This window comes from Amphiura filiformis, chromosome 6, assembly GCF_039555335.1.
Source record: "Amphiura filiformis chromosome 6, Afil_fr2py, whole genome shotgun sequence".
Lineage (NCBI taxonomy): Eukaryota > Metazoa > Echinodermata > Ophiuroidea > Amphilepidida > Amphiuridae > Amphiura > Amphiura filiformis.
The window spans coordinates 23,047,142-23,068,488 of NC_092633.1; the positions used below are offsets into that span (position 1 = coordinate 23,047,142).

Consider the following 21,347-nt stretch of genomic DNA (forward strand, 5'->3'; position numbering starts at 1 on the left):
ATTGACAAGGTTTCTCCCATTCCCCAAATAATTGCATGCAACAAAAGTACATTTCTCAAAGTTGAAGTGATTTAGTTAATGGCATGATCATAATCAGTGTCATACACACACCATTGTCCTAATTCCATTGCGATTGGTATTATGATCTGATCAAATAATTGAACTTTTTGACACTCAAATCATTTTGTGTAGAAATTAATAAAGATTCAGTATGTAATTAGCAGGCAGCTGTATAATTTCTAAGCTGTATAAGATATTGATCTTTGCTACTTCTAAAAAATATTGAAAATTCCATCACTTCTGCCGAGTTGCAAATTAATTTTGAGCCACAATATCTTTGTTTGATCTAAGTTTTCATTTAATATGATCAAAGATGGCATCAGAATACATGGACACTCTCAGCAGATGTTTAAAATATAATTAGTTGGCTTGATCAAAATATGGAAGGAGGATACCATAGATAAACACATACACCAGGCACAAAAAGAAACTCGTCAGTTATATTCATCCTTGCTGTTCAATAACTTGACAATTTTGGATTATTCTGAAATATGCATTTTATTAATTGGACTTTTCTTTCTCATTTGACACCCTATTCGTGAACATTGAGCAAGTATTGACCAAGATATGCGCCTCAAACTCTCAAACCCCAAAATGAAAAGTTGCAATTTTAACGATTCAATTGTGCCTGTTACACTGTGTGCTTTATTGATTGGCCCGTGGTGCTTGTGTGCAATACAACGATGCGTTCCCATTGAAAATCGTTGAAAATGCAACTTTTCATTTTGGGGTTTGAGGCTTTGGAGGCGCATATCTTGGTCAATTCTTGTTCGTTTTTCACGAACAGGGTGTCAAATGAGAAAGCAAAGTCCAATAAACAAAATGTATATTTCAGAATAATCAAAAATTATCAAGTTATTGAACAGAAAGGATGAATATAACTGACGAGTTTCTTTTTGTGCCTGGTGTGTATAATTGCACATTGATATGTAAACAACTGTTTGTGTAATAATGTTGCAGAATAATTCCAAAACCAATCTTTGAATAATTGGATTAAACAGAATTTGCTGTATTTTCAATCTAGAAAATTTAAAAAAATAGATGGTTTAGTCTTTCACAAGTATATTCCAAAGTGACAATAGTGGTACAAAATTAGATTAACATTGTCTTTAATTGGTTTGAGCATTTGCAAGTATGGCAAACCTTTTAAATCAATTGCAAGTATGGCAAACCTTTCAAATCAATTGCAAGTATGGCAAACCTTTCAAATCATAATTAAAGATGTCAAACAATTGCAATAACATTGTCTTTAATTGGTTTGAGCATTTGCAAGTGTGGCAAACTTTTTAAATTACAAGCAATCATAACAGGAAAAGTTGAATTCAGATATATTTTGAGGTGGAATCAAGCAAAATAAGACAGAAGTTATCATTTCTTGAGATACAGCCAAAGGATGCATCATGTTTTTGTTTTCTATTGTTTAAGGAGTAGCTTACACTGCTGGTATATGGTTCAATTTTGTTTGAGTTTGAGAAAGATTATGTGCTACTGCTAACTGTAATATGTGAGTGTATTATGTAGCATAGTCACAATTGAATATGGTCAATTCATTTTGCTTAAGGGGGTACTGCACCCCTGTGGTAAATTTGTGACTATTTTTGCATTTTTCTCAAAAAATAATAACACACTGGTAATAAAAGTTATGTATATTATTGGGGCAAGGAATCCAATTACTATACTGAAATTTCAGTGACTCAAGGCAACCAGTTCAGTATATATGATTGGAAATGAGGTACATACTAGCGGTACCTCTTTTCTTATCATAAATAACGAACCGCTTGTCATGGGTTACTGAAATTCCAGTGTAGTAATTGGATTCCTTGCCCCTATAATATATGTAACTTTTGTTACCGTTGTGTTATTAGTTTTTGAGAAACATGTAAAAATAGACACAAATTTATCGAGGGGTGTAGTACCCCCTTAATAAGAACTATAGGTCAAAACTGTTCCCATTCTATAGCATAGTTCAATAACTTCCTCCCAACAATTGTAGCTCAAACTTTGACCTTGAGTTAAGGAGAATGAGTTCTTGTTGTAATATATTCAACAGTCAATCTTTCCATGCACAAGCATATTGGGTTAGAGAACCAAATCATGTTTGAGTCAGGAGAATGAGTTCTTGTTTCTAATACATTCAATGGTCAATCTTTCCATGCACAACCATATTGGGTTTAACAAACCAAATCATGTTTGAGTCAGGAGATTGTGTTCTTGTTTCCAATACATTTAATGGTCAATCTTTCCATGCACAACCATATTGGGTTTAACAAACCAAATCATGTTTGAGTCAGGAGATTGAGTTCTTGTTTCAAAAACATACATTAGTCAATCTTTCCTGCACAATCATATGTGAAATGATCAAGGGAATGAGTCACATGTCAGCAATTTTCAATTAGAAGTTTATTTACGTCAATTTCTGGCAGTGTACGAATGCTACATTTTGATGCAAACCCCATCAAAATTGGATATGGTTACCAAGTTATGAGCAATTTATCAATGGCTGAAAACAATATAAAAGAAAACAATTTGAACACTGTTTTTGCCAATATCTCAAAAACAATATTAGCGATGTCCGACTCATTACCTTTGATCATGTCACATATTGGGCTTAGCTAACCAAATCATGGGAGATGATCATGTTTGAGATCCTTATGTAATGTACAATGCCAGCAGTGGTCTGGTCCAACAGTATGTGACTAGACAGTGATTTCTGACCAAAAGAAATAAGGGAATAAATGACCAGCAGGCATGCAGACACAACATCCACTTACCAAAACATGTTGTGGACATGAATTTAAATAGCATAGACCATAAACCAGGACAGCCAGCAACCTACAAGCTATTCCAAACCATAGGCCCAGGAAAAACAGGTTTATGTCCAAATTGATGTTTGCATCCAGAATTTTTACATCAATTTCTGAATTTGTGCGGTAATGATCCCAGGTTACATTAGATCTAACTGTGACAAACTTCTACCACCTCAGCACAATGTCTAAATTACATTTTTGGTTGATCTTTAAGATAGTAAGAAGGTATACAAATTTTGTATTTCACAATCAGTCACTTCTAGAAATTTCTGACATTTGTTATGAAAAATTTCATTTGAAATACTGAAAATCTCTGATCAGCAGATCAATGTTTCATAACCAAAGCAATGCATACTGATGCAGACAAGGTATTCCACACAAGGATTCAAATACCCTTCTTTGGTCCTCGTGTTGTGCGTACATCGTCTTTTCTAAGTAAGCACAATTCAATCAGAGCAAAGCAGTAATCAGCGTAGAATTGAGTTATGTCATTTTAATGTGCGTACATGCCCTATCATAGTGTTAATGGTGGACATAGTCTACAAACATTGATGGTTGTTGGTCAGACATGTTATTTACGTCTATTGGATTTCTTAGGCATGAGAATTTTCCTGCTTTTGCAGGATTTCCTGCTTTTGTGGTTCAAATTTCCGTACTTTCTTTTAATTTCAGCCCGTTTTGGGCCTTTTAAGCCTCATTTCACATGCTTTTTCAGGCTTTTTCAAACTTTTCAGGTTTTTTCATGGATGATCATTCTCATGCCTGAATTCTGGAGCTCATTGCAATATTTGTACAAATCAACAGGATATAGATTGCTAGGATAAATTTACAAGTGTGTGGATGATTTTTGTAATACCCCTGGAGTGTAAACAGTTTTCCTTTCACACATAAAAGGGGCATTCTAAGATGTTGTGCTGGATATTGTTGACTAAGTTATGTAGAACATCATTATTTGGATATGATGATGTAGCACATCCACAAATCTAACAAGAAAGAAAACGAGCAAGGTACACCAACTTGATGTGGGGAAACAAGTAAAATACAGACTAGACAATATGCAGGTGGGGACCAAAACCAACAAATGTAGGCATAAGAAGTAGGTAAAGTCGGATAGCCAAATATTACCAGTTTCAAGGCTCACAAAAGTGCTAAACCTGCAAAAACAACAAGGATCAATGATGTAAATCACTGTGCACTTAAACAGACTCGGTAAACCAAATAACCAATGTAGGCACAAAAACAGGCAAAGTTCGATGACCAAAAATTGCCAATTTCAGAGCCCACAGAAGTGTCAGCAAAACAGTACAAAAGTAACCTGGAGCAGACAAACAAAACCAAACAGACAAAAAAACGGTTAACCAACGTTTCGAGCAGATAAACTGCTCTTCTTCAGGGACAGACAACAAAATTTCTAACAAGAAAGTGTGTGTATTTTAATGTAAATTTTTCCAGTACAGCTCAAAATGAGCTGTGATTGTGTTATGTTCTGTGGCCATAATCATTAGAAGTGTATGTCTACCTGTCATCCATTTGATTAAAATCACCACGCTCATGTATCATCACATTGACAGGTGCATTCAAGTATCAGGAAAGAAGAAAATATGCAAAATTGTCCAGAAGATGTGGAGACATACCCGTCTAATTTGGCAGGGATAAAGGGACATTATGGGATTCAGATTTTTCTCTCCTATACTTTCTTGTGTCATTTAGATAAACTTTGATCATCAGAGGTAATGAATATTTAAAGGAATCGGAACAAGCGCTGTATTCCAATAAAGCTTAATCTTTGTACGCCTTAAGTTTCTACCTTTTTCACCAATCTTGCCCGTGCCAGCTATTAATGTGAGTTTTGCATTGTAAATGCTTTAATGCTTCACTTATTGGGTGAATTAAGCCGTGTCAGTTTCTCAGTTTGGGTTCATTAACCTGCCAAGTAATAAAAGAAAACCACCAGATTTATGTCTCATTTTATGATTACAATGAGGAATATTGATGAATAAATTGTATGAGAGGCTGATGCTTTCAGACCTCATAATATGTTTGAATAGGCAATGGGCCTTTAATACACTTTAAAATGAATGAAAACTTACCCACGCTTGGTGTATATATCCCCATGGGTCTGATGTGCAGTGATAGTTATATTGTGCACCAACATGCCCCATGTCTACTGCTGCTACTGAAATATAATTGAAAGATGGAAGTTATAAAGAGAAGTGGAAGTAAATCATGAATATATCAAAACATGTGTGCGCAGGCAGATGATTGAATGTATTCTGCCTCATTTTTCATTTCAAGGTCTGATGGTTGCAATTATGTTAGGAAAGAAAAAAGTTTGTTCCAGTACTCCCATGCATGTAATAAAACACCTACTGTAATCCCACTGCTTCAGACTGTCTAATTTTGTATTTTTTTTAAATTTCTACAAATGTCGCTGTCCCATTTTTTTACAAATGCTGGTTAAACAGATGTTGACAAGCACTATAAGAATTTAAAAGACCCTGTAAAATACCTATTTTGATCCATTTCCAAGAGGTATTGAGAGAAAATGGCCAACTTACTATGTATAGCATAGTTGTTGGTGATCTTTCTTTTGTCGTCTTTTAACACCCTCAGGGTCTCCAAGAAAGGTGTAGATTTCTCGCTTGTGCAAAAAGGCTGACTAATGTTGTGTCTCCAAACTTGGTTTGTCGCCCCCTCAATGGGCTGTTCCAGTTTACATCCATGCACCCTGCATAGAAGACATGACCTTAATTTCTCACACAGGGAGTGTAGATTTTAAATAGAGTCGCCCATTCATGTAACCCCATTTCAAATTCACACTCCCTGTGTAGGGGATTAAGGTCATGTTTTCCATAGGGGTGTATGGATTTCAACTGGAATAGCATAATCCATCTTGTTAGCTTACTCTCCTTCTTGGTCCAGTTTCTTAACTCTTTCAACAAAACACAGAAATGGGTTTTTATATTAAATCGTCTAGGTCTGTTCTCAAGATGCGTGTTTCTATTTCCTTCATTCTACTATCAAGGACAACAAATGGGAAGACATATTTGCATATTTTCAATCAAATGAGCACCAAGTTACGCAAGCCCTCCATTTATTTGAAGTGTGCCAACATTGTTTTCCTAGATTGTATATTGTGCAAATATACCAACTTGTGTAAGCTAGTAATAAAATACAAGATTTTGTAAATTACTGCTGTCTACTGAAGATAGCATATACTAACTTGTATCTGCTGCTATCTGCTAAAGTTAGCTGTACTAAAATTAAAAAAAATACTATTTTGTGTGAATTGCTGCTGTCTACTGAATATAGCATATACTAATTTATGTGGACTGCTATCTACAAAGATAGCTGTATAAAGTACTAGATTGTGTAAATACTGCTGTCTACTGAAGATAGCACATACCAACTTGTGTAAGCTGCTATCTACTGAAGATAGCTGTGATAAAATACTAGATTGTGTAACTTACTGCTGTCTACTGAAGATAGCACACAAAAACTTGTGTGGACTGCTATCTACCAAAGATAGCTGTATAAAATACTAGATTGTATAAATACTGCTGTCTACTGAAGATAGCACATGCATACCAACTTGTGTGGGCTACTATCTGCCAAATATAGTTAATAATAAAATACTAGATTGTGTGTATACTGCTGTCTACTGAAGATAGGGTATGCCAACTTGCTAGATTGTACCAATATACTAGATTATGTGAATACTGCTATCTACTGAAGATGGCATATACCAACTTGTGTAGGCTGCTATCTACCGAAGATAGCTGTAAAATACTAGATTTGTGTGAATTCCTGCTGTCTACTGAAGATAGCACATACAAACTTGTCATAAGCTGTTATCTACCAAAGATGGCTAGCAATTTAATAATAGATTGTGTGATACTATAAAATATGCTGTCTACTGATGACAGCACATACCAGTCTGTATAATCGGGAAGGATGTACCATGATTTTATTTGGTGTCAGGATTACATTAAGAGCTTGATTAGGCTTCTTTATAGTAAAGTTCATCTATCAAGTGACTTCAGTTCAATCGTTGTACAGACATGTTTATTGTAGCAATAGATGCTGCGTCCATATCACTTGTCACTTGCATATTATATAGGCAGAGTAAGTTAGTGATCAGTTCTACCGTATTCCTGCAGACAATCACGTAGAGCAAGAAATGTAATACACAAATGACAGATAGGAGAGACAATCTTCTTCCAAGAAAATAAACAAAATGACAGACTCGCTCCAGATAGGAAGAGTCTATTAAACCATTCCACATGCATCACTGTCATGCTACTGCTGCTCATATAGTGCTGGATAAAGACCAACATTAATATACTTACAGGTTTGTAGCTAGAGGAGCCAAGGGGTTTGATTGAGCCCCCTAAAATTTTCAACATCAGAAAAATGAACAGAAAGAGAAAAGAGAAAAATGGAGGGAAATGGCAGAAATGGGGGGATATGCATAAAAATGAACCAATATCAATAAAGAATAGGCTAGATACGAGTACCTGCAGATACGAGTACAGATACTGTTTTAATTAAGAGGGCAGATATGTGACCAAAATACAATAAATGTGTTGGAAAATCCTAATTGTACGAAGGAAAATTATTTTAATGTTTGTGAAGAAGCATTATAAAGGCTAGTATGCTAATATGCTTTGTCATAGCTTAAGACAATGTGCTGCTATTGTTTATGACTGCAGTGTCCCTGTTAAAACCTATTACTGTAGCACTGGGAAGCTTATCCAAGCACCTTTGTTATCATTGCGTATCCTCACATTGTTATGCCAATCCATCAATATTTCAGTTTTACAGGTCATCGGTATAGCAGTAAAGATGTAGGATTATTATTGAAGGTGTTTTAGGAAAGTATGTCAGCTTTACACATGGATAGAGAACGAACGGTTCCCCAAAGACTGTGTGGAGTTAGGATCTTCAGATGTCAAATTTAATAATAGTTTACTTAAAGTTGGGAAGTGTTCACTATTTATAATGAAGGGGGTATAGTATAGGTGAGACTTGTTGTTTGTAATTAAAAGGTCATATCTACAGAATAAAGAACTAATATTATTTTAATTATTATTTTGATCTGTGAAATTACAAATTTCTTACATACATGTCTTTATTGTCAACAAATATTTTTGGGACTCTGGAACAGGCTACATACTCCATACTACAAGTTTGTGCTCAACTTACATTGTATATTCTTACAAGCTTTTAGTTAAATTTGCATATGATGAAAATTTCAGAAGGAAGCCACTAAGAAACAAATTGTCTTCGAAATATTTGATCAGACAATGTTGTGTAGCTTTATTTGATGTACTTCTCCGCAAAGTTAACTACTAAATCTGTTTGTTTTTCTGACAATTTAAACTGAAAATAAATGGCAAGGGGAAGGTTTTCTGTTGTATTTATTATGACAAATCAAGCTTTCCACAGCTACTCAAACAATTCTGAGAGAAACTAAAACTACTAAATCTATTTTTTTCTTTTCTGACAATTTAGACTTAAAATAAATGGCAAGGGGAAGGTTTTCTGTTGTATTTATTATGACAAATCAAGCTTTACCAGCTACTCAGACAGTTCTGAGAGAAACTCTTCACTTAATCCCACACACATTTACACAATAGAGTACCATATTGTCACAAAGATTGACTAATTTAACTCATGTGACGTCTTTCATGTCTGTGATACAGGGTATAGCATGATTCGGGTAGGATTGTATGAATTGACTTATCTCATTCCACACCCTGTTGGAAATAATAGACAGGCCCATATCTATTTATCATATCTGTAAAATGAAGGACTATTCTATACATGGATTTTGTCAGATTTATTTTGTTCTGTGAATATACAACACTAATATGACTCGAAAGAAGCGAAATGGCTTCACTTGACCAATCGTGTCAATATTTGAAGATGGTTTCCTAGATGAAATACGACACTTACAAAACACGATAGTATTTGCATGTACTTTCTTTGTCAAATAGTTTGATATTAGGAAGAATATTTGTCAAACACTCGTATGGCGATTAGATTGACTTTGTGCATGCCACGTGATGTATTCTAACTATAAATAAAATAAGCAATCAATAGCATGACAAGAAAATTTGTTGATTATGTGCATTTTAGCTGTTTTATCGAATCAAAAGTAAATATGAGATTGTGGACTCGATGAAAAATCTCCGGTGTGTTATATTTGTTTTCTAAATATTCTATTCTCATTTTTAATTTTTGTTTCATCTAGATCGGAGAGTACATCGCCTGTCTGCAAAGACAAGAAGAAGAAATCACATAAGAAGCGTCACGAGAGGTAAAGCTTAATGCCGTCTCGGCTACCACTACTTCTTTCTATAATCAGTTTGAATTATAAAAATGAAACTTAAGTGTAAAAATTTTCAAATTATATATTTTTATGATGTGAATGTGTAATCAGTCTGCAGAAGGTTCACATGAAGGTTGCAAGATGATTATTTGGCATTTTTCATGTTGAAAAATGACAAAAGTGTTGTTGGAAGTGTTTTTCCCTTTATAATATGCATGGTTCAATTATCTTTGTCATATTTTTTGGGGTAATACAATGGAATCAGTATCATAGGTGTTGGTTGCTTTTGCTGATACCTTTGTACATGGTGATGGTATTTCAATTTGACTTTGCTTACCCTGCATGAGCTTCATCTAACCATGGCATTCACAACTCTGATTGTCTATGGGGTAGGGGGAGAGAAAATTACTACTTGAATAATTAACAAATATCAATCAACTGTTTACAGAAATAAAGTTTGTAAGATAGCATTCCTTTAACCTCAAACTATTTACAATGTAAAGGGGTCAAGTGTAAATCCAAATCTGACCAGAACTAGGCCTCCTATAATCTCAAACATTAGATAGCCTTAGCCTTTTTGTACACCTTAAAGTTTCAGTCAAAGATTTATAGATAGCAGTCACAAAAATATTTACAAAATTTCCACATGTATTCCACAATTTTAGCTCCCTAACTCTTCAAGTATTTCAGTGAATTTTAAATTTGAACATTGAGTACTTGGAAATTAACAAATTTTTTGTATGAATATAAGCACTACCTTTAAAAAGGGTGCCGAAGGGGATGTGAGACCACCTCATGTGAGCCTTTAATGACTGTTGATGGCTTGTGTAAATGCTATGGACATGTAAGATGGACCATAGGTTGACCAGCAGTAGGCGGTCCGTTTTACATTGCGTCCAACCAACTAACACATCAATGTGCTCGTTGCATAAAATACATGGAGTCGTTAATTACGTGTGATGGCTTTCATAGGAAAGCATCGTTCTATTTTATAAAGCAGTGGTAGTAGATAGTGGGTGGCTAATGAGAGAGGTTGAAAATTGTGGCACGTAAGGGGAGATGTAGGCAACTGTTGGGTCAGAATTAATCAATAGGTTATTTTAAAGGAATCTTCACAATATACCTTGCAACTGTGTGTGTGTGTGCATGTCAAACATAATTACCTGAAATGTCTGCAATTGTTTTATAAATTAGACACGGACTATGGATATGATCGGAAAATGATCTTATAATGTGAAATCCAAATGGCATGATGGAAAGTACTATACAGTGGTACAAAAATTATTTTCCAGAAAAGATCACTCATAAAGATTTTAATTATAGTTTCATTTATGCCCTATATAAATGTAAATGGCTTGTCATATATTTCATCGTTGACCAAATATTCATCAAATTCCTTACAGCCTGCCACAATCATTTTCAACCTCTCTTTTTAGCCTCCACTTTTTTTTTATTTTTGTCTTTTTTGCATGCCATAATTTAAGCCTAATCTGACCTTATTAATTCTTAACATCTCTTGATTTTAAGACTGTTTCACAGATCTGCTCGTGCTTTTTGAAACATTCGTAAGTTTTCAATGTAATGTTTAGCCCAAGACAAGCCCATTCAAACTTGATTAACCATTTAACTGTAGTTTATTTGTCAAATGACAGACCTGAGTTATTAGAAGCATGGAATATTTAAATGAATGTAGAAAACACCATTAACAAATTATTGTGTGTTTCAATTTCATTATTAAGTTTACAGGACGATATTAAAATATCACTAAATTTGAGATCCCAAAACATTTTTATTAATCACAACAAATTAGCTTTACAATAAGGAACCAGAGTGCATAGTAAGTAATTTGGACCATATGCAGCTCAGATCTGCAACAGTTTATTTATAACGACCCACAAATAGGAGTATAAATTGGTTTTGTGTTTTGTAAATATGCTAACTAGAGGTTGTTCAGAGGGAGGAATGCTTCAATATATAATAGCTTATTCATGAACTGTTGCCTCTTTAGGGTGAAGATACAAGGATGTGATTTTTAAAAGCAAAAGAACCAACCAACCAACTAGTGATGCTTCCAACACTGTACCACATTGCCTATTAACCCCACTTTTTTTACTTCAATCTCTTTTCATTTCTCTCAATATTCATGCCTACGTGTAGTCCTTTAATCTAAAGCAGGCATTTTAGTGCCACACACAAGGTAATGGCTTTCAAACAATATGAACCAAGATATAGGAAAACATATGGACCAGCCACTTGTCTGGTCCATGTAAGCAACTAGGGAGTCATTCAGATCTTTAGTAATTATTATTACTTGCTTTTGTTTAATGCTAAGAAAAGTATACATGTTTAAAAGAGTGGTCTAGTGCGTAGTAACATGACAACAAATCTCTGAAGAAATCAAATGGTTTATGTACGATGATAACAGTATGTTGAATGATGACATTATTAAGCGTTATGGTCTTGAAGATTGTGAAAATGCTATATTTGAACTTGAAATATCAGTGGCATTTTATGTTGGGATGAAAACCGACTTTGATTACAAATGAAGTATCTTTTGTTACCAAAACTCAATACCTCAGAATTTTATTCATCAACTTGGAACATATAAGATCTTACTTTGAGGAAGATTAATTACTGACTTGATTTTAAAGAACATTGACAGCAGAATGGTCTAAATATTTGTATAATATAGTTCATATAATGGTTACTTCATAAGGATATGGAAAATATATAGTGTTTTATGTAGTGTTTGTAACGATTATTGATTGTTTGATTTTTATTAAAGGCAAAGTACTAGGAGTTTCGATAATGAGTGCTGATAGTTGGCGGACTATGGATTTTCTTCATATCCGATGATTTTTCCATCTTATTATATAAATGAATACATAAAGTACTATTGACTGTCATTATAAATGTGACATGTTTTCTTAATGTCTTCAAATGTAATGGAAAGCAACATTGACGTCCATAAAATGTTTTATCTGATAACTAGATAATCAATTTTCCTTGCTTTTGTAATATTCTTTCTGGTATTGCAATTTACAAATATTAAGAATCAATATCTTATATAAGAAATATTTTTGAGAAGTTTACTCAAATTAAACACAAAACACCTTTCTCCCCTCTATAGTTCCTTGTCCTGATACCCAAACTAATATTTGAAATATTCTATGCATGTATTTTGACTTTTTGTTTGCACCTTAAGTTTGTCTTGCTTGCCATTGCTTTCTACACACAAAATTGAAAGATATTTGGAACAAAACAGAACGATTGCAATTAGAAATTTCCAAAGCAGAAGTTAATTTTTATATTGGGATTAAAAGTTAAATTTTTAAACATCAATTTTAATCGGATAAACTGTCACAAACAAGAACAATTTATGTTTGGTGTTTTTATTAGATCAAATGTAAAAGAAAATATTGAAGAAAAACAAAGACAAATTGGATATACGGAAGAGTCAAGTCAGTTTTTATGATGCATGTGCTTTCACATGTTGGCTTCATTAAAAGAGAAGATGAATTTCATTTTTACTACAGATAATTATTTTTGTTGCTACAAGCACTCTATTTTCTTGTTTTTATTTGCTGGGAAATATTCACTCTATTTTCTCATTTTTATTTGTTGGGAAATATACTTATTGCAATTAAATTTAGACATATAAAGTTAGCCATGGGTAGGGTCAAGATTAGCATAATACCAAATGAACTTTACTCATGTTTTTTTTAGGACTATAACATCATTTTGCCCATTTGCAATGGTGAGGAATTGTATAGGATCAAAATGGTCACAGATGTTTGAGGAGTTTCATTTGTAATATTATTTTTGATGATTTACGATTTTTTTGGATAGATAAATCAGATATTTTCAGTGTCTCGCAGATTCAAAAGTCCCAGGACACTAACCACAATCGTGAGATTGCCAATATTTTCACTTTGCATGCCACATTCCTATTTTCCATCTGTACAAGATCTATTTTCTTTAAAAATCCAGACATTTTTTTGTTTGCACTGTTTGCATTCCATTCAGTTCATTCCTATTAAAACTATTGATTGAGGTACAGTGTGTTAAGTTGCACATAGAGCAATAAAAAACAATACCAGTGCTGTTTTCTGCCTCTTTTTTCTCCTTTCCTGCAGTTTTAAGTTTCCCCTGACATTCTCCATTTTCAGCGTAATCTTACCATTGATTTTCTTTCATGCTGCTAGTGCTATAAACCAATTTCCAGTTTCAAATTTCAATTCTATCTGCCATTTCATTTCACTACACTATACAAGGTAACAAATTAGTGATGTGGATTTTGTTGTGATCCCACTGCCTATCACAAATAACAGACCAGATATTGCTTCTTGTTTTCTCTGTCTATTTTTATGCGTGAAAACAGGCGTAGAAGGAAGGCTAATAAGAAGCACAGGTGACTGATCTAGTCGATAATATTTAATATCATATTGCCATGTGGTTAGTTTATGAGCATGTTTAAATTGAAGAGAAAAGGAAATATAATATATATAAAAATAGAATAAAAATCCAAGAAATGAAGACGAAAAAAATCATTACACAACCCAAATATTCTTATTTACACAAAACTCACGATTTTTGGAAAAGTTTTATTGGATCCTGTCAAACAATGTTAGATTTATAAGTTTAGTCACTCTTCATTCTTGAGGGTGTATGGAGTGAACGAGACTAATGAATAACCATATTGCAAGTTGTGTAAGAAGTGAACACTATATTTTTCCATCGTAGGAATTGAATGATACTCGCCTAGACATCATTCTTATGTAATGTTTACATTTTACACTACTTTATATATAATATGTCACTTTTTTCTATGCATGACTCAGTGATTTGCTTTTGAAAATACATTTGTGTGAAGCAAAACATTTCAAGATGATACTATCAAACTGGATAATATTGGGCTATCCCGTTTGAAATCCATACACCCCATGTAGAAGACATGATCTTAATCTTCCATACAGGGAGTGTGAATTTCAAATAGGGTGACCTGAATGGGTAACTGTATTTGAAATCTGCACCCCCTTCCCTGTGTGGAAGATTATGGTCATATCTTCCATAGGGGTATATGGATCCAAATGGAATAGATCATCTGAGCAATCATGTGACAAAAAAAGCTGCCATAAAACAAATGCCTTATCGTTTGGATTTGAGCTAAAACAATGTTAAATAGCTTGAAAAAATGCACCATGGAAATTACCATTTGTTTTTGTTCTAATATACTAACACCATGTTAGTGTTTGTACTAAAAATACTGCATCTTTATTTAGGCCTACACTTGTAATTTCAGACAGAAAAACACACAAACACTTGTCTCAATAAAAGGTCACTTTTTATATTACAAAGTGACAAAATAATTCACTTTAAACATGCTCAGTGTTGTAAACTGAATGAAATCGTAGTGGCTAAGTAACCATTTTAATTGTGCATGTGTGATTGTTTCTGTGGTGTTGTCTTGTTGAATGAGTGGTAGAATGACTGTTGTGATTATCACTGTTAATGCAGGCCCATAGCAGGGGGGAGGTAAATCAGCAAAAGGTCTCCTTTGTCTGTAAAAAAATAGCAAATTGGGCAAAAAATTGCAAAATTTTAGATAAATATACTCCCAAAATATAGGCTCCAAACCTGAATTGTAGAGGGGGTAAAGGCCTGCATTTGTCCAGAATGATAATTTTCCTTGAAAAGGCTGCATTTCTGCGTTTGGAAAATCTACACCCCCTTCCCCTGAGAAAATCCTGGCTATGGGCCTGCTGTTATGTGTAGGGAGTTTTGAGATAGGAGTAAATCATATAGTACTTTATTCACCATCATATTAGGTTGTATAAACATCAGGTGTTTTTTTTTTTCATTTTGCTAAATTAGATGCACCTTTCATATTCAACTGATTTTTTGCATGTTTCAAATTATTTTCTTCATTGCATACAACAATGACGAAATGTATGAAAAAACCCAGACAAACAAGCCCTAGTTAATATGTTGGGCCTTCAATTTGATTCATCTGATCACATTTGGATTAGATTAAACCCTTCAGTCATCTACACTGCACATTTATTTGTGCTATGCTACTGAAAATCTTACCATAGAATTATTGCTTGTTGGTATTTATAAATGTTGGACTCATAAAAATATTCTCATGCGACTTTGGTTGTACGCCATAGCGTGACTGTCTATCGGCACCCATGTACCGCACCGTTGAGTCAAGATCGCACTCTGGAGTTCTAAAAATATGTGGTCAAAAACAAACATGGTCAAAAGGTCAATTTGGACACAACTGCACAGTCTCAGATCACCAGAAAGTGGAGGAACGGTCTGACAATTTTTGAACACATAAGTTTCTCAGTCATTAACCCAGAAAGTTGACCAATGAGGGCAGCAATCTACCCAGTTATAACCCACTCACCATTTGCTATATGCCTCGCCATATACATATAAAAATCTTATACTGCGCCAATAAAGTATCCTTACAGTTGGAAAAATAATCACAATGTCCAAACTGAACAATATTGGGGTAAATTTGTTATTTTAATGGATGCACTATCTAATCCTGCACAATATGACACCACAATGAATCCAATGTGACTTCAAGAAGCAAAGTTACAAGCATTTGATTAGACGAAGGTCCAGTTTTAAAAGTGACAAACTGGCCTATTCAAAACTCCACAGACTAGACATCTGGTTTGAGAGTGGTGAATGGCTAATTTTTGTGTTTGGCTTTAATTTAAAACAAAAGGAACAAAAGAAAACTGAAACAAAAGAACTGACAAATAAAATGAAAGTTATGAAAAGTACAGAGAAGCAAAAACTGAAATAAAAACTGCTTTAAATAACGCTTCATTGAAGAAACTGTGTTGTCTTTTTGTTTTGTTTGTCGGAATCTTTTTTTTTCTTTTATATGCCAGTTTGTCACTTTTAAAACTGGTTTTTCTTCTATTCAATTGCTTGTAACTTTACATTTTGAGGTCACATTGGGTTCAATGTGGTGTCATAATGTGCAGGATTAGATAATGCATCTATTAACAAAACAAATTTACTCCAATATTGTTCAGTTTTGAAATGGTGATTATTTTTCCAATTGTAAGGATACTTTATTGGCGCAGTATAGAATAAAAGAGTTCATGTAATTGCAAGTCCAGTCGTAATTAAGCTTACTTGCATCTCCAGTATAGATGATTTGTGTGCGATGACATGTTTGGAGTTCATGGTTTCAAGTTTGTCTCTTAAAGCAAACACTTATCCTGATGATGTGAAACAAAGACTTGAGGTCTTGGTAAAAGAAGGTTGACACCCATACTGGTGTAGAACTGTAGGTCTTCCTTTAGTTTCAGGTATTTACAAGTTGGTAGCACATGCATAAATCACACACTCACATTTATATAGGAGAGTAGCAAGTGGACGGCAGGCTGGGCGCCCATGGCCTCCCCAAGTTTTGAGTAATTTGATCATTATGAACTATAAAATGGCAGTCCCTATTCTTGGTGGCTGCCCAAATATTCTCAACCTTAATACATAATATTCTCAAACTGACTACAGGACTGCACAAACTCATAAAAATACCCCCATGCACAAGTACCCCTTCCCCATGCACAAGTACCCCTCCCCCATATGCAGATAAAATGCAAACCCTAATACAAAATACATTCAGGTTCAATTTGTTTGGTACTTTTTTATTCACATGGGATCACATCTTACTTTCATAACATTGTAGGTAAATGAAAAAATCAATTGATTGCTATGCATGTTTTCTTATTCTAAATAACCAAGTTAAATATGTTGCTTTGCTAATGTGTACTTGTATGGACATAATAATATAAAGGGCAGCAACAAAATATATGTACAAGTTTGTGCCAAGGAATATAATTTAAAAACAAAACAAAGCATTTTTTCAACATGCATGAAAGCAATTGCATCTTTGTGGCTCAACTTCAGAATGTCCTACATGTCATTTTAGATTTAGACTTATAGCATAAGAATTTATAATTTTAGGATTACATTTGTGTTTGTTGCCACAATAGTTTCATATAAATCTGTTACAAAATTAGCTGGTTTCATTGATTAAGCATCACTTTACCACCTGCACTGGGCTATTCCATTTAAAATCCACACTACCCCTGTTGGGACCCCTGTGGATGATTTTGGAAATAATTATCTTCTACAGGGGGAGTATGAATTTCAAATGGAATTAACACATTAGGCAGCTCCATTTGAATTTAATACACCCTCTGAAAAAGATTCAACCCGAATCTACCAGAGGGAGGGTGAGTTTCAAATAGAGCTGCCTAAAGTGCCAATTCCATTTGAAATTCATACTCCCCCTGTGGAAGCAGTGGTGGTGCCGGGGAATGGGGGAAAAATGCCCCCCCCCCTCACTCAGAACAGTTGCCCCCAGTAAAAACCCCAAATTATGAAACTTCCAACTTTTTGCAGCAATTTTGCAAAAACTGTTGGACCCCCCCTTCCCGGAAAACAAATTACTAGTTCTGCCACTGTATGGAAGATATTTCCAAAATCTTCCACAGGGGTAGAGTGGATTTTTAATGGAATAGTCCAGCATTATTAGTTATAGTTAGATTTCTTACTAGTGGAAGTTGATACAACATTGGATAAGTTTTTCGAAATCTAATATGTCTGTTTTTGCACTGTTTAGAGATTTTGTGTCATTTGAGTAAAGATTTGTTTTTAAACCTTACTTGTGTGATGGGCACAGCCATGGTTTAGTGTTCTTGATGTTTATTTCTTTCTTCACCTGCTTATACTTCCTCTCCCCTGTTTATCTTCTTACTTTCTTAATCCTTCAACATGTGTTTGCTCTTGATACTTCTGTGATCTACATGTTGCATGATCAGTGGTGTACCAGGAAACATTTCCAGGAAGAGCTTAATTGACAAGTTGTCCAGCTCACCTGCTATGCTCAAAAAGGGATTAAACTGCCAATCTGAACATAGGTGGGATGTGTGGGTCAGGTGGAAATTGCATGTGATGATATATGTGGTGGCGGCACTTGGGCGGGGAAGGGGGAGCATTTACCACCCTAATATTTTTCTTTCCCCCCACTTTTAACTAAAATTACAAAAATTCTTACTTTTTGCAACAATTTTGCACAAAATTGGTTGATTTTCCCCCCTCCCCCTGAATGTCACTTTGCCCCCACTTCCAAAAAAAATCCTCGTTTGTTTAACTATCTTGGTGCTAATTAGAGAAACATGTGAACCACTGCACCACACAATCAGAGCTAGCAGGAGGGTGTTTTGTTTTCTTTCTAAAAGTAAAATAAGTAGAGTGAAGGGGAAACATACTTGACATGTAATAATAAATAAGCAGGTAATTCAATTTCTCATGGTCCTGTACCATTATCATAGGCCAAAAAGTCACTGAATGCATTTGCAGTGCTATACACTCACACCATTACGAAGTTTGCATACATGTTTGTCAATTTTGGTCATGATTATTTGTTAATATTTGTGGAAATGAAATGCTTATTCTATGTAGAATTATTGCTTGTTGATATTTATGAATGTTGAATAACCAAGTCTTTGATTTTTATGTTTATATTGTTTAGTAATGATTTCTATTATTTGTTTTACTTTGTGTTTTGACACAGGGCTCACAGTCATTCATCGAAGCATAAGCATAAAGACAAGAAGAAGCACAGGAGGTAAAAATTATTGAAAAACCTTATCCTTTCTTAAACATCCAAATCAAAGTTTACTCTCTTAGACTTACCGGATCTGACAACAATAAGTAGAGAGAAAAAAATAAAATAAAAAAGATTGAAAGTGACATAATTGGGAACATTTTCAAGATCGGGTTCAATACATCCAGATGCAGTGATGATTATACAAATTTTTATTAAAAAATTCAAATTATATTTCAAAAACAGGATTTACCAATATATATTTAGCATTTTAATTGATATCAGCAATGCCAACAGGTGTTGCGTTTCCTTCAATGAATCGTATCACATCTGTGTTTCGTTTGTAAGAGAGGGAGGGTGAGTGTGTGTGATTGCAAAGAAATGCAAACAATGAGACACATAACAAAATAGAAGAGTAACAGAGGACACCCCGCAACCGAGGATGTCTATGGTTCCCCTATCTACCAGAGATGCCACTTGTCAGGAAATTTTCTGATTTCAGGAAATTTTTACTCAACCCTTCCTTTGCAAAAAGGATTTTCAGGATGTTTTTCAGGAAATTTTGACAACACCAAGTTGCATCTCTGATCTACCTACCAGTGTATGCAAAGTAAAAAATGCACGTAAGACCATGTCTCATTTGCTGGTGTAAAGTCTGGTTTCAGTTGGATAGTAAAAAGTCAAGTGGGTCCATGGTTTGGAGAGCTTAGCTGCGGGTGTGCAAGGTCCTCAGTTAAATAGGATAAAATTGTAGCAGGTCCTCATTAGCAGATCTGTACTAGTAAATGAGTGTGTGGGGGTGTCCTCATTTGTGTGTGGGGTGTATTTGTGGGGTGATTGACAACCATGTATCATCCCAGACCATTTCTCTCTCTTGCATAGAAAATATTAATACATGAGTATAAGATTTGTGGCATAATACCCATGAAACAATGCATCTCCTTAGCAGTATATTGCATACAAACCAGACATGAGGCAAATCAATTAGCATCTAAATTTAATGTAGATTTAAAGTAGCTGACAAAAGCCGGAATCTCGAGTTGAAATATCTGTTACACCTAATGACTTCCACAGCAGACATTGTTATTAGAAGTTCTTGTGACAGCTTTTAAAATAAGGATGGTTATTAGCTAATCCAGGAAATAGACTTAATAAATTATATAGATGATGGTATACAGCTAATGAGCACATCAAATTGTATGCAATTAGCAATTATTTTCTCATTTAAGGGTGCAACTTGTTTCATTTGTCATGAAACTAGACTATCACAAAGGATGAGTCATTTTTGTTCGTTTATTTTTGTGTTGTGTGTGTATGTGTCTCAAATCTTTATTTTCATGTGCGGAAACCTGAAGTGAATTGAATGTAAATGATAACTACAGAGAGATGTTTTTAGTAGGCCCTGTCAGCCTTTGTTGCAGTTAAAATTGTTTCAGTTTTGCCAAATAGAAATATATTTAAAATAGACTCATTTGTTAATCCATATGAATGTCCACGCTACAATCCTGATGAAAAAATGTAACTTGATAAATTCATTTTCAGTAATGATAGAGTTGATAGATACTGCTATTTTCAATAGCTCATTAATTATTTAATATTATAGTAGGCCGCTTAGACACAGTGAGAGAGTTATCATGGGGACTTTAGTTGAGATTGCACAAGTACCAACTGTGAACTCAGTAGTAAAGTAGTTAGACTCTGGACCGGTAATCCAGCGACCGGGGTTCTGTCCCCGCTGCATCCTCTGATTTTTTTCTCTCTCAAAATTTTTGTCAGTTTGCTCGAGCCCAAAAAATCATCATATATTTATTAACATAAACTGTACTGTGTTTTATTTCTATTGATACACTAGATCACAGGAGGATGCTGATGAGAAGAAAAGTCACAAGCATAGGCATCATGGAGACTCAAGTACTGATTCAGAATCAGATTCAGACTCAGATAGTGCCAGGTAAATCTCACTTGAATTCAACTCCCTGATATTTTTAACCCCGTGAGAACTACCTACCGATTGGTCAAAAGGAAGTTTTCATTATCAATTGGACCAATCAGCAACATTGTTAGAATAATTTCACAACACAAAAAAATTGGGGTGAATTATTTGCAAAGCTCCATTCTGATTGGTGATTAAAATGAAGATATCACATAATTGACCAATCAGAGCCAATGTTAAATCAGCAGGTAGTGCTCAGGGGGTTAACTGATGTAATTTAGATGAGCTGTATTAGGACACTTTTTCCATAGGAAAAGTTAAGAGACAGCTTTACATAATAGTGGGTGTATATTTGTAAATGCTATTTGTTGGGGTCAATGTTTTTTTCCAGGCAAGAGAAGTGTTCAGGGTTACACTTGAAGTGGGGTATTCCTGTTGAAATCCATACACCCACTATAGAAGACATGACCTTAATCCGGGGCACTCATTTTTTTTTGGTAGGGTGTGCCACCGCCAGTTTCGAACTTGAGGTCTAAGGAACTGATCGGCCAGCCAAAAAGGAGGGTCTAG

The 21,347-nt window shown here is 34.5% G+C and overlaps 1 protein-coding gene across 7 annotated transcripts in view; it reads left to right on the top strand.

The window, feature by feature from the left end:
• LOC140155158 (uncharacterized) overlaps positions 1 to 21,347 on the top strand; it is a 231,930-nt gene that overhangs the window by 202,452 nt on the left and 8,131 nt on the right. For 5 of the 7 annotated variants that reach the window (XM_072177883.1, XM_072177886.1, XM_072177885.1 and 2 more), the window contains 4 exons: positions 9,124 to 9,189; positions 13,583 to 13,612; positions 18,812 to 18,865; positions 20,697 to 20,795. In XM_072177883.1, the coding sequence (XP_072033984.1) occupies positions 9,124 to 9,189; positions 13,583 to 13,612; positions 18,812 to 18,865; positions 20,697 to 20,795 (249 nt within the window). The remainder of the gene's footprint in view (positions 1 to 9,123; positions 9,190 to 13,582; positions 13,613 to 18,811; positions 18,866 to 20,696; positions 20,796 to 21,347) is intronic. The other 2 variants (XM_072177884.1, XM_072177887.1) reach the window with 1 other exon arrangement.